At 43.4% G+C, this 17,404-nt stretch overlaps 1 protein-coding gene across 3 annotated transcripts in view; it reads left to right on the top strand.

Moving 5' to 3' along the window:
- The window catches only part of GOLGB1 (golgin B1), a 51,800-nt gene that overhangs the window by 11,546 nt on the left and 22,850 nt on the right, over positions 1-17,404 (top strand). For 2 of the 3 annotated variants that reach the window (XM_069801372.1, XM_069801373.1), the window contains exons 6-14: positions 54-206; positions 2,722-2,844; positions 3,285-3,398; positions 5,118-5,529; positions 6,208-6,299; positions 6,598-6,694; positions 14,337-14,410; positions 16,236-16,320; positions 17,069-17,136. In XM_069801372.1, the coding sequence (XP_069657473.1) occupies positions 54-206; positions 2,722-2,844; positions 3,285-3,398; positions 5,118-5,529; positions 6,208-6,299; positions 6,598-6,694; positions 14,337-14,410; positions 16,236-16,320; positions 17,069-17,136 (1,218 nt within the window). The remainder of the gene's footprint in view (positions 1-53; positions 207-2,721; positions 2,845-3,284; positions 3,399-5,117; positions 5,530-6,207; positions 6,300-6,597; positions 6,695-14,336; positions 14,411-16,235; positions 16,321-17,068; positions 17,137-17,404) is intronic. The other variant, XM_069801374.1, reaches the window with a different exon arrangement.

The following is a 17,404-nucleotide window of genomic DNA, read 5'->3' as shown; positions in this document are numbered from 1 at the left end:
GTTTACTTTCTTCTGTTTCTTTTCTTCTCACTTCTTTCCTCTTGCAATGTCAGAATAACCAAAATACAAGTGAAGGGCATAGAGATGAAGCCGAAGCACTGAAAGAGCAGCTTAGGGAGCGAGAGGAGACTGTTCAGGATCTGAAGGAACAGCTGGCTCTAGCCAAAGTGAATCTGAAAGATGCTGAAATCAAGTATGCAACACAGGTACAGAAAAATGTTTCTATTCATCAGTTTGTGTATGTGTCTGTGTTTCTCACCCCACCACTTGCACTAGCATGATAGAATAGTTCAGCTGGAAGGGACCTACTGATCATCTAGTCCAACTGCCTGACCACTTCAGGGGTGACCAAAGCTCAAAGCATATTATTAAGTGCATTGTCCAAATGCCTCTTAAACACTGACAGGCTTGGGGCATTGACCACCTCTCTAGGAAGCCTGTTCCAGTGTGTGACTACCTTATTGTTAAAGATATATTTCCCAGTGTCAAGTCTGAACCTCCCCTGATGCAGCTTTGAACCATTCTCACGCATCTTGTCTCTGGATAATTTAAGAGAGACAGTTGTTCCTGATGACATGCTGCTGCTAGGGACTATGGCTAAATCCTGCAGCCTGACAGAGGCAAGGTTGCCAAAGCTCCATGCCCTCCAGTTCAGCCAGTAGCGTGGCTGAGAATGTGTTCCCAGCATGCATGCATGTACAACTCCTGCATACCTGTATAGATGGCCAGCCACATAGATAACACAGACAGAAGCACCTAGCACTCCCATGAACGCAAACAGCGCCGACAGCCTCATAGCAGCTCGGATTAGAGAATAGTAAAAATATATACAAATGTACATTCTGGGTCTTGCCAGCAGCTGTGCTTAGACACAGTTTGCCCATAACTGGCCCCTGGATCCAAGTCTCCCCAGTTGCTGGCATGTAGACATGCAAAGCCCTGGGGCCCACAGCTCCACTCCAGCTGCTGGTACAGACACATTGTTCACACACATGTGCACAGAGCTGGCTGGGACTCCCCTGGTCCCTCCAATGGCCAACCTTCCTGTGCTGCTTGCTTTTAGAAAAATGTGCGCATGAGCGCACGCATGCGTGCGCGCACGCACTGCCACACCTAACCAGGGCTCCCCTGCCCCCTTCAGTAGCCAACCCCCTGTGGTCTTATCCTTAGAGAGACACAGACACACACATGCACCCTGACCAGGACTCTCCTGGTCCCTTCTGGTAGCCAGCCTCCCTGTGCTCTCACTCTGAGACACACAGGCATGCACATGCACGCAGCTGACCAGGACTCCCCTGATCTCTCTGGTAGCCAGCTTCCTTAGAGATTCACACATACACAAAAGCAGGTCTTGTCCTTAGAGACCTCCCAAGACCCTGTGGTCTCTGGCAGCTGGCCAGAACTCCTCTTGTCCATCTAGTAGGCAAGTCTGCCTGTGGTTTCACCATTGGGCACCATCCCGCCTCTGTCCTGGCTCCCAGTCTGCTTCACCCACTTGCCAGCTGGTCCAGCTTGATACTTGCTAGCAATCATACATTCACTTGCACACTTGTACTTGTTTGAGTTTCTGGCACTGTGTACACACAGGTCCTCTGACCTGTGGTTGCACTGCAGTTGCTGGCACTGAAGTTCACTTGCTCTAATCTCTCCAGTTGCTGGCACCATGGACACACAGGCCTTTTGACCCACAGTCTGATTCCAGTTACTAGCACTTAGACACACCCCCCCCCCATACACCCACAAATGCACACTGAATAGAGACTCTCTCCCACAGTGAAAGAGTTAAAAATGGTGTTCAGTAAAAGGACAGGACAGACTGCTGATCAGGTGCAGGGCATGGCCAGACAAGCATATTGAGCAGCCACTGTTTATGCAGGTGGCCTTTTTTAATTCCCTTATCCTCTATTTTTTTGGTTTTGTTCCTCCCCAAATCGCCTCCGTCCATCCATTTCCCTGCCTTTGATTCCTCCTCTAAACATTCCAGAAGTCTTTCGCAATCCCAAAATTCTCTTCACCTGCATCCCATAATATATCCTATACCCCTAGGCAGTAACCACCCTTGGTGCAAAAGGTGCTCTGCTGTTAATTCATCTTAACGGGTTTCACACTTGGACAACGGGACTGATGGCTCTCTGAGGAGGGGTGGAACAGCCCCTGGAAGGACCTGGACAGGGTGTCCCTCTGAGTCAGAATTTGGGTTCTTCCCTGCCTGCCATTGCTGTTCTGTGACAGGCTTTGGAATAGCTAGGGCAGAGTGTTATTTCAGCTCCCAGACTTGCTGTTGCCTCTCTGTGCTCTACTGTGGATATGCAGAGGGACTTTTTATCACATAATGTAACAGCTGTTGTGTTACATTGTATTTATTTATGGAAAGATTTTTGTTAATACTCTGAATTGCAGGTTTAGCTTTTGATCTATGACTTGGGCTGCGTCCTATACAAATAAAAACCCAGAAGTTTTATGAACTTGTAATTATAGTGATCGTATCTTTTATCATGCTGATGAAATTCTGTGGTTTTTGCTTTCTGGGATCTGAAATATTATTAGTTAATATATATGTATTAGTAGGATAAAGTTACCATTTGACCAAAGTGACATATAGGATTATCAAGCTGAAGACCTCATCACACACATAATACGCTGGTGCGTGTTGAAAGCAAGCCTGCATGTCTGTCAAGCTCATAACCTTGGTTTTTTTTATTTTGTGGCTTATGTTTTCAGCTGAGCTCCTTGCAGGAAGTGATTCAGGAGAAGGAAGCTCTCCTGGAAGAGCAGGTTCACCAGCACCAAGCTGAATTACGCAAGATAGTGGCCCAGTCAGATTTGGAAGTAGAGATGCAGCAGGTATATTTGATGTAATAATCTTATTATGGGAGGAGAAAGGGAAACAAATTTTACCAGTCTCAAGACACCCTGAGAGAGCAGTTCTCATCAAAGTAACTCAGAAGGGGTGAGAAGAGGTACGATTTGATTGATTGGTGGTTTTTGGGATGCTAGTTTGGACTTTCAGAGTGTTGGCTTCAATCTGCTGATTTGCTGTCAGTTGAAAAGAAAGCATAGTTAAAAAGAAGCATTAAATTATTGTGCTCCAGTTCCCTGTTTGTAGAACAATGGTGAGCTCTTCCTACTGCACCAGGGCTCCAGAATAAGTGTCAACAAAAATGAAGTTATTCAGGCTATTAAAGTAACTGTGTTATGAAAACTAGGTGTATGGATGAAACCAGGAAATCTAGCCTTCTTATGTTAGCCTCCCAGATACTGGTATAGCACTCTCTCTCTTGCAGAACCTGCGTACACTTCAGAGAAAGCTAGATGAGCAGGAAGCAGCTCTGCTAGGACGAACTGAGGTGGTAGAATTGCTGCAGCAAGAATTACGTACTGCTGAACAACAAAACCAGGTACCTTTTCATGCTTTGCTTATTGCTTTACTCTCATGTGCAAGTGGTGGATGGGGCTTTTGTCAGTAGCTCAGAAATCACCAGATTAGCTTATTTCTGGCACCAGGTTTCCAGAATGAAATCAGCTGGGGGGCTCCCTCAGGTCAGGTTTTAGAGCTGCAGGTCTGTATGCATAGCTTGTAGTAGGCCCAGCCAAACAACGGGGATAGGGATGCTGCAGCAACCATCTCTAGTAACCCAGATTCTGGGCAGGTGGACAGGGACAAAATCTATCCATACTCCATGCCGCTGACTGATACATTCGAGGCCATCAAATACCCGATGCATCGCCTAAGACAGAAGTGCCTAATACAGCACTGCTGTAGCTACACTGTTTCTGGACTGCAGTATCCAGACCAGATCAGAGCATAGACAGATATTCTTTGGTACGTCTTGCTAAAAACTTGCTAATATGATGACACAGCTTCTGGAGTGGTATTGGCTCTCACTTAATCATTTTGCAGCGTAAAGAGAATGAGATCAAATCTGTGCATATATGACTATATATACATGTGCCCCTTGAGACAGGGTTTAGTATGCAATCTCTTAAAAGGCTTGTTTGCAGATAAAGGGTGAGTGTATTTTTTTTTTTCCAATATCTGAACTTCTGAAAATAATTCTGCATCCCTTTAGAAGAGGCTTATACTAGATCAGTCTCATGTTAGTAGGCTGCACAATCTCCAGCCAGTCTAGTGCTGAACCTCACTTTGATAACTTTTATGCACTTATGCATCACTCTGTTTTCTTTTCCTGTGTGTCCCAGCCAGGCACAGTGGTGGGACCTCTTACCACCAGGAAGAGGTGAAGAACCTCAGTGAGCTGACTTGTACTCACTACTGATTACATTGCTCACCAGTGTGTTTCATGGAGTGTTGGCATGGATATTTTCATGGCTTGGTTGTTGGGGTCCCCAACTCCTCCCTTGTGTCTTTGACTCCCCTCTTGCACATTATGTGGTCAGAGGGAGACCTTGGTACACATGTAAGCTTGAGGCCACGTGGCTGAAGCTCTCTTCCTACCTATAAAGTAAAGAGAGCTCCTCATCAGCCACCTGCTGAAACTAGCTGTGCTGACTGTCCACAGCTCCAGGAGAAGTTTGACAAAAGGAATTCTGGCAAGTGTAGGGTCTGTTTCTGTTCCTTGGTTGTCTTAAATCTCTGGTCAGTGTCAACCAGCTTTCTGGTATCTTTCTTGAAACAGTGGTTACTGTGTGAAGCACTCTGTTACCTCCAGTCTCCTGTTTCAGCATTTTTGACTCCCTATCACATACATGCTTTGGTTCTGTTTTTTAACTGTACTCTGTAATTGTTGAGTTCCCCCTATTTTGTTGTAGCCCTTCCTCTCCTTTTTGGGAAGCTTTCTTTCCTCCAAAAGAGAACTCATGGCCACTGTTCTGTTGTTTTGTTCCTCTACATCCCCCTGCTCTAAATTAAGACTTATCTTTTCTTTACCAAAATTGAGAGTTCTTGTTTCACCCAGCATTGCTTTCTTGCAATTTGCAAATAGTAGGGCAGTTTCTTTCTAACAAATTGAGATTTCTGCCATGTTTATTTCCTCCTTTCTGCTACTTAGATGTTTGAAAAGGATTTCATGACAATTTTAAAATATAATTCGGGTACTTTGCTTTGGCAAGGTATTGAGCTAGTTGAGAATCGAGTTCATTTCCATATCCTTTTACAGATACTCCTAGATCAGTGCCAGAAGATGGAAGTGGATCTAAGCTCCCTGAGGGATGTGCTAGATGCAGAGAGGCGAGAGTCTCAGGATCTCAGAGGGAAGGTGGAGCTGGAACTAGCTGAGAAGAAGCTGTCCTCCCATCGCTTTCAGGAGGAGGTACAGTATCTCTCGGAACAGCTGGAAGAGGCGAGAAGAGCACAAGATGAATTAGAGGTGAAGTATAAAGACCTGGAGCAGAAACAAAGGCTGGAGGTGGAAGAGAAAAACCTGCAGATCCATTGTCTTAAGGTGTCTGAGCAAGAGCTGCAATCTAGCCATGCTGCCCTTGTAGCTGAAAATGATCAGCTGAAACAGGATGTTGACCGGCTGTTGGTGTTGTCTGCTGAAAACAGTGCTACAATACAGAAACTACAGGGTGAGCAAGCACAGCAGTTTGGTGAAGCACATTCCTAAGAGCCTAAGGATTATTGGGTTGCCTTCTGTTTGGCTTTTGTTTTTATGATAGCTCATGAGAAAGTCTTGGTATAACAATTCATAATTTCGTAGGAACATAGGAGTGGTTGTACTGTATCAAACTAAAGGTCTCTAGTGCGATCCCACCTTTCTGTCTTTGGCAGTGACCAAAGCCAGTTACAAGAGGAGGAGCATAAGACTAGGGCAGCATATGTGGTGCTTTCTTTGTGCATTGTCCCAGCCTATAATTTTTTGAGGCTTATGGATTTCTTGAGCCAGATGTATTTTTTTAAACTAATTTTAATAACACATTGGATTTTTTTCCATCAACTTATGTAAGTTCTTTTTAGATGTGCCACATTCTTCAGTGTCTGAATTTCTACTGAAATTATAAGTAAAACAGCCAAGGAAAGCAAAGTGTACCATTTTCTCTGTAGGCTTGTATTTGAACTAATAACATTGATCTTGCCTCAAGCTATTATTTCAAATTGATTTTCTTCCAGCTCCTTTACAGCTCAAAACTGAAGCAGTGACTAAGAGATAACGGATCTCATATACTATTGTGCATATGTGTAAACTGGATATATTTCAGAAAAAAAGGCAAGAAAGCACCTTAACTTCCTTTTTTCCCCTCCATTAGATGAACTTGTACAGAAATGTGAAGAATTTGTCTGCTATCAGAATGAGCTGAAATCCCAGTCAGTAGTGCAGGTCTCTGAATTGAAGAAACAGGTACGATCTTTTCTTACAGGTCTCCTGAAGTTTTCCTGTATGTTAAGGAACTGAAACAGAATGAAATGTTTGGAAGTCCTTTTTTATGATGTATTGCTTAAGAAAGGCTTTTATGGGTTCTCTCAGCTGATGGACAGACATGTTATGACTATGGAAGCCTGGAAAGAGGAGTCAATTTGAGTAATTTAAAAGTTGCCAATTGATTTGTTAAAAGGTTAACTGAAAGATCAAAGACTAATGTGTGTGTATAAACTGTACTGAAATTCATCTTTCTCCCCTCCATCCTGTGTTTAAACAGGATGGAACAACTTCACAGGAAAAAATAATAGATCAGGAAGATAGGAGTGGGACTTCACTCCTACCCACAGAAAACTTGGAAAGACAGAAGACTGAAGGTAGTATGATTATCTTACCTATTTTAATATTGTTCAATATTTAAGAATTATTCTTGCCTATTTTTAAATAATAAACATATCCATGGTTACTGCTTCATTATGCTTTTGTTGTCAAGATCTTAAAAAATACTATATAATTCTTTCCAGTGGTTAAAGTGGAGTTTAATTCTAAAGGGAAAAGGAACTATTTGAATCTCAGGCAGTGAACAGACTGACAGAAACAAATAAGTAAACTGTCTGGATTTATTAGAAAGACTGGGCTGTGCATCATAGGCCTGCCTGCATGGTGTTGTCTTGTGATATGAAGCAATGGTTGGTGTTTAGGCCATGAGACAGAATGGGCAGAACTTGTTACCTGCATGGTTCACTTGCTTCATGTTCCTGCGTGTATGATCCATAGTGATAGGTGCAAAGAATGTGGGGAAGACATGAAAAAGCTAGGGTGAAGGCGAGGATGGTGATATGGGATTGCAGGCTTTTCTAGAAAAGGGTGCCAAGGTTAGTTTCATTGTGATAGGGCATATTAAGTTTAAAGAATAGTTTTGGTTTATTGGATTTTTTGTTCCATTAATGTTGGTTATGCTTAAGGATGGTAGAATAAATTTTGTATTCCAGGACACTGTGCACTTGCACATTCTTAGATTGTAGAAAATAGGATATAACTGAAGTAGTAGCTCCTCCCTGATACAAAATGCTGACAATCTGCAGGTGGTGCTTCTGGAGGCATTATTTTTGATAGCTTTTGCTGAAACAGTAAAGGGCCCGTACATATGCCACATTAAAAAAAAAGACAATTAATTTGGTTTTGAGTGTCTAGGCATGTAGACTGGTAGCAGTAATATCACCACTCTATCAGAATTATAGTATAAAAAGAGGGTTCCCACATTTTTTGACTTTAGGGTATGGTGCGCTATGGCAATAGGCTGTCTTGATTTTTGCGGAAATAAGATTCCTTTTGCTTCCCATCATTCAGAGGTATACCCTCTTCGTAAGAATACTGGTGGGGGAATAATCACCAATAAACCAGATTCCTGCAGTCCTAGAACATCTCCCTTCTCTTTTTTTTTTTTCCCCATGAACTCAGAAATGCAGGTCTTTAATGGACTTCAAGACATCATTTAGACTTATAGAATGGTTTGGGTTGGAAGGGACTTTCAAAGATCATCTAGTCCAACACCCCTGCCCTGGGCAGGGACATCCTTCACTAGATCAGGTTGCTCAGAGCCCCATCCCACCTGACCTTGAACATTTCCAGGGATGGAGCATCTACAACTTCTCTGGGCAACCCAAAGAGAAGAAGCCCTCTTGAAAGGCTGCAGTAAGGCCTCCCTGAAGCCTTCTCTTCTCCAGGCTGACCAACCCCTACTCTCTCAGCCTTTCTTCATTGGAGAGGTGTTCTAGCCCTCTGAACATTTTTGTGGCCCTCCTCTGGACTCACTCTAACAGATCCATGTCTGTCTTGTACTGGGGGACCCCAGAACTGGACACAGTACTCCAGGTGGGGTCTGACAAGAGCAAAGTAGAGGGCAAGAATCGTCTCCCTCGACCTGCTGCCCACACTTCTTTTGATGCAGCCCAGGATATGATTGACTTTCTGGGCTGCAAGCGCACATTGCCAGCTCCTGTCCAATTCTGTGTTTATCAGTATCCCCAAGTCCTTCTCTGCAGGTTGGCTTTCGATCCATTCACCCCCTAGTCTGTATTGCTACTGGGGATTGCCCCAACCCAGGTGCAGGACCTTGCACTTGTTTAAAGCCCTTACCCCTTGTCCTGTCACTACATGCCCTTGTAAAAAGTCCCTCTGCACCTTTCTTGTAGACCCCCTTTAGGTACTCGGAGGCTGCAATAAGGTCTCCCCAGAGCCTTCTCTTCTCCAGGCTGAACAACCCCAGCTCTCTCAGCCTGTCTTCGTCAGGGAGGTGTTCCAGCCCTCTGATTATCTTCATGGCCCTCCTCTGGACTCGCTCCAACAGGTCCATGTCCTTCTTATGTTGGGGGCCCCAGAGCTTAACGCAGTACTCCAGGTGGGGTCTCACAAGAGCAGAGTAGAGGGGAAGAATCACCTCCCTCGGCCTGCTGGCCACTCTTCTTGTGATGCAGCCCAGGATACGGTTGGCTTTCTGGGCTGTGAGCACACATTGCTGGCTCATATTCAGTTTTTCATCCACCAATACCCCCAAGTCTTTCCCCACAGGGCTGCTATCAATCCACTCATCACCCAGCCTGTATTTGTGCTTGGGATTGCCCTGACCCATGTGCAGGACCTTGCACTTGGCCTTGTTTAACTTCATGAGGTCTGCACGGGCCCACCTCTCAAGCCTGTCAAGGTCCCCCTGGATGGCATCCCTCTAGCAAATCAACTGCACCACTCCGTGTGGTGTCATCTGCAAGCCTGTTGAGGCTGCACTCAATCCCACTGTCTATGTTGCGAATGAAGATAGTAAATAGTATTGGTCCCAGTATGGACCCTTGAGGGACACCACTCGTTACTGGTTTCCACTTGGACATTGAGCCATTGACTGTAACTGTGCACACAGCCATCCAGCCAGCTCCCTATCCATCTAACAATCCATCCGTCAAACCTGTATCCCTGCAATTTAGTGGTAAGAATTTTGGGGGTACCATATCAAAGGCCTTACAGAAGTCCAGCTTTTAATCTGATATCATGCCCTGAGTTAAGATTGAGTATATCCAAAATGTACCTGGGAGGCTTTCATCAGCTTTCTTAAAAAGCAGGTCCTTCTTCCACTGAAAGGAATTCCACCTGAAAAATGCAGTGACTTTTAGAGCTTCGCTGTCACGTTACTTAAAAGGTCTTTCCCAATGCACGTTTACCTGAATGTTTACTTCAAAACAAGCTTTTTTTGTTGCAATTCTGTTTCCAGTACATGTGTTGAACACTTGGTTACTGACATTTTTTAACATTTTAAACACTGGGAGATGTAATTTCTTAAAAAAAAAAAAAAAAAAAGCACCAAAAAAAAAATCATCATCTTTCAAACCTCCTCTGTAGGTTCTTGTAATGATTTAACCCCAGCTGGGAACTAAGCACCACGCAGCCACTCACTCACTTCCCCCCCACCCAGTGGGATGGGGGAGAGAATCAGAAAAAAGAGGTAAAGCTCGTGGGTTGAGATAACAACAGTTTAATAGGATAGAAAGGAAGAAAATAATAATGATAATAATAGCAATAATAAAATGACAATAATAATAATAAAAGGATTGGAATATACAAAACAAGTGATGCACAATGCAATTGCTCACCACTCACCAACCGATGCCCACTTAGTTCCCGAACAGCGATCTCCCCCCAGGCCAACTCTCCCCAGTTTATATACTGGGCATGATGTCATGTGGTATGGAATATCCCTTTGGCCAGTTTGGGTCAGCTGTCCTGGCTGTGTCCCCTCCCAACTTCTTGTACCCCTCCAGTCTTCTTGCTGGCTGGGCATGAGAAGCTGAAAAATCCTTGACTTAGTATAAACACTACTCAGCAACAACTGAAACCATCGGTGTGTTATCCACATTCTTCTCATACTAAATCCAAAACATGACACTATAGCAGCTACTAGAAAGAAAATTAAGTCTATCCCAGCTGAAACCAGGACAGTTCTAAATACTTTTATACTCTTGATCTCCTGATGACTTTCTAATTTGTCGGTCTTATTTAAAGTGTGATGCCTAAAACTGCCCACAGTACTCCAATCCTAACTTGAGTAGAATGAAATAAGGATTTACATATAGTTACCTTGTATTTTGATTTGTTAAGCAGACCTCAACAAATGCTTCCAAACTAATTAACTATCATTTTCTAAAATATAAGCACTTTTGAAATCTTTGTACGGTCTTTTAATTTTCATGGGCTTAGCAGTACATTATACCATTATATCTGCCGCTGTCTTTACTAGTCACGTGGATTCCTTAAACTTCTCTTGAAGCAGCTCTTTGAGTGATTGAATGTCTCTCCTCCCTGCTACATAAGAGACCTTTGGGTTTATCTTTTTTTACTTTGCCCTCTACACTAAGGAGATAGACAAGAATTAGGTTAACAGTTGGACTTGATGATCTGAAGGGTCTTTTCCAACCTAAATGCTTCTGTGATTGTGTCATCATCAGGAAAAGCCTATGAAGTTCAGCCAATTTCAAAGAAAGCAAACATCTGGATTGAGAGCTAGAGATTGCTTTTCAGAGTCAATGTACAGGTAATTTAACATTAGATATAAGGCTTTCCCTAGTTCACTTAGTGGAAGAAAACGTTGTTCAAAGACTACAATATGGTATGAATTGATAAAGGAAAGCTGTTATCACAGAAAACGGACAGACTGCTTTCCAGATGTTAGAATTCACAACAACAATTAATCTGAACCTCCTCAAAATACATAATACTTTTAACTTAGCAAATACCATTTTATATAGTTGATTGTATATAAAAAAGAGTTTAAAGGGGCACAAAAGAAAACATTATACCATATGTTAATGCTATGTTCTCTCTGCATACTCAGAATTGGAAAGTACAAAAATTCTTATCCCTAACAGAGCTGTTTAACTTGATCCTGAATTTTATTTTGCATATATATTAAAATATGTTTCATATCTATTATTGATAGTTACGCGTTCACAAAAGTGGGGGCTGTTTTTTAATGCTTCTAGTTAGGTTTATATTTCTGGGGAAGACAGACGTATAAGTTGTTTTACTGGCTCTTATACTAAAAGGCTGAGGCATCATCTCTAATAGAATTAGCTAGAACTGAGATGAGTCACAGGATAATTTACGTTGGAGGGGATTAAAGGCAGATTTTAGTGCAGCTTCCTCCTAGAAGCAGGATCAACTGTGAGATCAGACTGGGTTGCTCAAGCCTTTATCCAGTCAGGTCTTGAAAACCTCCAATGACGGTGACTGTACAACCTCCCTGGGCAGCCTGTTATGACACTTGACTGTCCTCATGGCAAAAAAAGGTTTTCATTACATCCAGTTGGAACGCATTTTGTTTCAGTATATTTGTGTTGTCTTTCGTCCTCCTGCCTTGCACCATTGTAAAAAGCCTGGCTCTGTCTTCTCAATAACCTCTTCATAGTTGGAAGGCTGCTTTTAGGTCTCCCCAAAGCCTTCTATTCTCCAGGGTAAGAAAGCCTTGTTCCCTCAGCCTCTTCACACAGGGCAAGTGCTCCAGCCCTGTGACCATCTTGGTGGTCTTCCACTGAACTTGCTTCACATGATCAATGTCTTTCCTATAGTGGGGGTCCAAAACTGAATGCAGTACTTGAAATGCAGTCTAATGAGTGCCCAGTAGAAGAGGATAATATCTTTGATTGATCTGCTGGCTAGACTGCTATTCATACAGTCCAGGATGCTGTTGACCTTGTTTGCTGCCAGGCATACTTGCTGGCTGATGTTTAGCCTAATGTCTAGCAGATCATCTTCAACCTTTCTTGCAGAGCTGGTCCCTAGCCGGCATTCCTGGGGTGGAATTTTACGTTTTTCCTTGCTAAATTTCATGAGGTTCCTGTTGCCCCACTCTTCTAACCTGTCTAGGTTGCTGTAAATGGCAGCCCTGCCAGTGAGGCTATCAGCTGTTTTCCCCCATTGTGCTGTGTTCTCCAAACTTCACTGTGGACTCTGCCACCTGCTGCACCGCTTGGACAAACACGTCTGTGGGGCGGAATGGGATCCACCCAAGGGTACTGAGGGAGCTGGCAGAAGTTCTCATCAAGCCACTTTCAATTGTTTACCAGGAGTCCTGGCTAAGTGGGGATATCCCAGTTGACTGGAGGTTAGCAAAATGTGACGCCCATCTAGAAGAAGGGCCAGAAGGAGAATCTGGGGAACTACGGGCCTGTCAGCCTTTCCTCAGTGCTGGGGAAGGTTACGGAGCAGATCATCTTGAGTGCCATCATGCGGCACACACAGGACAACCAGGTGATCAGGCCCAGTCAGCATGGGTTTATGAAAGGCAGGTCCTGCTTGACTAACCTGATCTCCTTCTACGACAAGGTGACCCGCTTAGTGGATGAGGGAAAGACTGTGGATGTTGTCTGCCTAGACTTTAGTTAAGCCTTTGACGCCGTCTCCCGCAGCATTCTCCTGGAGAAACTGGCTGCTCACGGCTTGGACAGGTGTACTCTTCACTGGGTAAAAAACTGGCTGGATGGCTGGGCCCAAAGAGTTGTGGTGAATGGGGTTAAATCCAGTTGGTGGCCGGTCACAAGTGGTGTTCCCCAGGGCTCAGTATTGGGGCCAGTTGTCTTTAATATCTTTATCAGTGATCTGGACAAGGGGATCAAGTGCACCTTCAGTAACTCTGCAGACGACACCAAATTCAGCAGGACTGTTGATCTGCTTGAGGGTAGGAAGGCTCTCCGGAGGGATCTGGACAGGCTGGATCGGTGGGCCGAGGCCAGTTGTATGAGATTCAACAAGGCTGAGTGCTGGGTCTTGCGTTTGGGTCAGAACAACCCCATGCAATGCTACAGGCTTGGGGAAGAGTGGCTGGCAAGCTGCCCGGTGGGAAAGGACCTGGGGGTGCTGGTCGACAGCCGGCTGAGTATGAGCAGGCAGTGTGCCCAGGTGGCCAAGAAGGCCAACGGCATCCTGGCTTGTGTCAGAATTAGTGTGGCCAGCAGGAGCAGGGAAGTCATCGTCCCCCCCGTACTCGGCACTGGTGAGGCCGCACCTCGAATACTGTCCTCAGTTTTGGGCCCCTCACTACAAGAGAGACATTGAGGTGCTGGAGCTTGTCCAGAGAAGGGCAACGAAGCTGGTGAGGGGTCTGGAGCACAAGTCTTATGAGGAGCGGTTGAGGGAACTGGGGTTGTTTAGTGTGGCGAAAAGGCAGCTGAGGGGAGACCTTATCGCTCTCTACAACTACCTGAAAGGAGGTTGTAGCGAGGTGGGGATCAGTCTCTTCTCCCAAGTAACAAGCGATAGGATGAGAGGCAACGGCCTCAAGTAGTGCCAGGGGAGGTTTAGATTGGATATTAGGAACAATTTCTTTACCAAAAGGGTTGCCAAGCACTGGCACAGGCTGCCCAGGGAAGTGGTTGAGTCACCATGCCTGGAGGCATTTAAAAGACATGTAGATGTGGCACTTGGGGCCATGGCTTAGTGGTGGACTTGGCAGTGTTAGGTTAATGGTTGGACTTGGTAATCTTAAGGGTCTTTTCCAACCTAAGTGATTCTATGATTCTACAAAAACATTCTGAGTCAAACAGCAGCTGAATTCTTGTACCAATCTTGACTTGGACCGTGGCCTTTGAGTGTTTTATTCTTCTCTAATTTTAACAATTTCTCATTTCATTTTTATCCAAATGAAAATTGAAACATTTTGCTATAATATTTCCTTCTTTTCCCTCCTTTATAAAATATTTCTTAAAACTTGAAACTATCAACTGTCCTTTAATTTTAGTCTGTATAACAACAATTGTTCTTTTCTAAAAGGTGCTTAAAACCGCATGTTGTTTTGGTGGTTTGCCTCTTAAAAAAATAAAAAATACATTATCCAATGACAATATTAGATATCTCCACTATATAAGTGTTACTAACAGTCATGTGCCCTGTTCTCTAAAGCTCCTGAAAGAATATCCTGTTACTTTCTAAAATAGAGTTTTAATTTTCAAAGAAATTGTTTGTGTTTGAATATTTCAGAAATACCACACTTGCAACTTGTTCTCCATGAGCCTCAGGAGGAAGCTGTGGTGGTCTCAGAAAATGTAAAGCAGGTAATGATTAAGTAGCTGAAATAAGCTAAAACTAAAATAGGTCAAGGACTGGCCTTAAAACAGCTAAGCTGTTATGGTCTTTTTTAATAATCTTCTTTGGAAGGTTATTATTAACTGGATTAATGGTGAAAGACAGAAATAGCTTCCAAATACTGCTTGTACTGTGTTCTTATCAGACTGTATTTCCCTTTGCTGGCTGTGTGGAATTCTTGTGTCCTTCATCCACCCGATCCATATTTGTGCTATTTTCTGCCTCTTGTGAGTTAGTTCTTCAGCAAAACCATAGGCTAAACTGGAGCAAGACTCAGGAAATACAATTGCAAAGGCTCAGCTGTCATTATAGGATGCCTTTCAAACCAACCCTATTCATTCCCCCTGCCCTGATGGAGATCTGGCAGACTGACTGGAGGAAGCTGTGTTCTCTTTGTTAGGTGGGAGATAAGTAGATTCTATCCTTACACTCTTCCACTGTGAACAACTGCAGGTACAATTGCAGTCAGTCTATTGCTGAGAAGAGTGCAGGATTAGATACCTGCTGCTTTGCTTCATACTCGGTCAGCAAGGTGATGGAGATGACTGCCTCTGTATATCTGTACTAAGAATTTGTTGTAGAATTGTTTGTTAGCTTAGAGCAAGGTCTGGGCTCTTTCCAGACTGCTCCACACTGTTCCAGCCTGCCAGCAGGGGGAAGAAGATGATGCTGTGTTTTGTCTAATTCATTCCTCTCCAACAGACAGTTACTTGGATGCATGCCATACATTCCATTTCAGTGCTTGGAGCTTGCAAAGGCAAAGTGCAGTAGACCTTGGGGCTGGAGATTGTTTCCTTATGATTGTGAGACTCGTTAGTGCCCTGTAGTTACATTTAGGTAGCTACAGAAAATGTTAATTCTGAACACTTCATTTTGTTTTCAGTCTTTAAATTGTTGGGTTGGGGGTTTTTTACTTGCTTTTTTGGGGGTGGGAAAAAGTAGCTTTTTTTAGAGACGTTTTACTTAGTTCTGACTTGTAGTCTCTTTGTACTCTAGTTCAAACCTTTTCCCACAACAGTAGTACTAATGGTGCCAGTTGTTTCTTGAGGTGACAGACAACATGTGTTGGGAACTAGCCAGAAATTAATTGGCATTAATTTTAGGTGCATGTTAACTTATAAGTGGACTTAAGACATTAGTAGATGAAGTCTTAATTCTTGTATGGATGTCAACAGCAAACTAACCAATTTCCTGGGCTTTATTCAGCATCTGTGTGTGGGCAAAAAGGACCGCTGTGAAATAGCAAAATCTCCTCTCTTTCCGATGTGTTCCGTCTTCTTCAACAGTCAGGTTCAGTCCTGTCTGACAGAGAAGCGGAAGACATATAGCAGTTAGTAGATTGTTGTGGGGTGGTTTGTTTGTCTGTGTGGTAGGGCCTAGTGTAACTTTCCTGGGAAGACTGCACATTCTTTATCTGCTGGAGTAGTGAGGCATACAGTGACAAGCACATGACTTCTCACCTTCTCTGCTTGGGTGGTTCGGTGAAAGGTTATGAATCTGTAGTTAGTCCCTTTGAAGCAGTGAAGACAGAAGAGGAAGCATCTCAAGGTGGGAAAGAAGTTATTAGAATCGTTGCATTCATTGATATCCTAATCTGCTGAGATGTCTTAGTCTCTTGCTTAACATCAAAACCAATCTATTTTTTTTACTTTTTCATTAGGCATCAGAGTTGTGTCTAAAGTTTGGACTGATAGTTTTTACTTAAAGCATGGCAGAGCAGCAGGCAGCTAAGATAGCTGTCTTCTAATGCAAAGATCATGGCTCAAAACCAAGTATTTTTTCTTCAACCAATAGAATAAGAATGTTGGATCTGAGGTGAAATTGCAAGACTTGCAGACTCTGGAAGCTCCAGCCTCTTATGTAGACTGCTCTTCTACAGGTGAGGACACAGAATAAGGCATGTGACAAGAAAATTGTTCAAATTTGAGAAGTCTCAGGGTCAAATCTAAGGTGATTTGGAAAGAGGAGCTTTGAGGTCAGAATCTGAAGATGTACGGGAGATTGAAAGGGTGCACATGACGTAGAAGAGAACATTCTAATGTGGGACAGGTAGGATATATCAGAAGAGAAGAAAGAAGTGGTTCCTAAGATGAGAAAGAGAGAAGGATTTGAAGGAGAGTGTGTTTGTAGATGCAAAGGCTGATGTGTAAGACACTGAAGAGAGTTAAGATAAGATGAAGAATTGGGTTCCTCTCTGCAAGCTAGTAAATTTCTTTTCGTGTCTGGAATTACCACCACCACCCCTGCCCCCAAATTATTAAAAAAACAAACAAACAAACAAAAAAAACCCCCACAAACCCCAAAACAAAACCAAACCAAAACAACTTGCTACCTAGTTCACTTGTCTCTTTGCCTCCTCATTCTTCTGTAGAGGTTAGATATAGTGTAGTCTTAGGGGATGTTGGCATGCAGCAAATGCAGGAGGTTTTGCATGTGCAGAGCTATTGGGGATGTCTAGGTGCAATGCATAAAATGCATAGGCTCAAACTTTTTTTGTTGTTTTTCTTTTTCTTTCTCACCTTGGAAACTAGAGAAGCTCCAGTCCCGTATATTGTCTCTCCATTTACCTGCTGACTTTACATGCAACTCCTTATGCTGATGGTGACAAGTGTACCTTTTATCACTAGGTGTGTCAGGAAAGCTGGTGAATTCTGAAGTGCAAAAGCCTTTTGATGACACTTCGGTGCTCCCTGAGGTACAAATTTAGTCTGGAACTTTTCTTCCTCTCAGTATTGTATGCATCTGTGGATATGAAAACTTTTAATTTAGTTTAAAAGCCCCAAAGTTGGTTTTTTAACATCCTGTAACTTAAAGTGGTTGTTGCAACTCTGCAACAGGCTTTAAGAGATAGCTGTCTTTTAATGGTTCCCCATAAATTGTTTCTGCCCTCCAAACTGATGAACAGACAGCCTTTAAGACATAAGATGTTGACTTATTTGTGGGCTGCTGATCCATGCTTTCTG

Source organism: Haliaeetus albicilla, chromosome 14, assembly GCF_947461875.1.
Source record: "Haliaeetus albicilla chromosome 14, bHalAlb1.1, whole genome shotgun sequence".
Taxonomy (NCBI): domain Eukaryota; kingdom Metazoa; phylum Chordata; class Aves; order Accipitriformes; family Accipitridae; genus Haliaeetus; species Haliaeetus albicilla.
The sequence above is the reverse complement of the archived record's forward strand: the minus strand, read 5'-3'. Positions and strand labels throughout refer to the sequence as shown.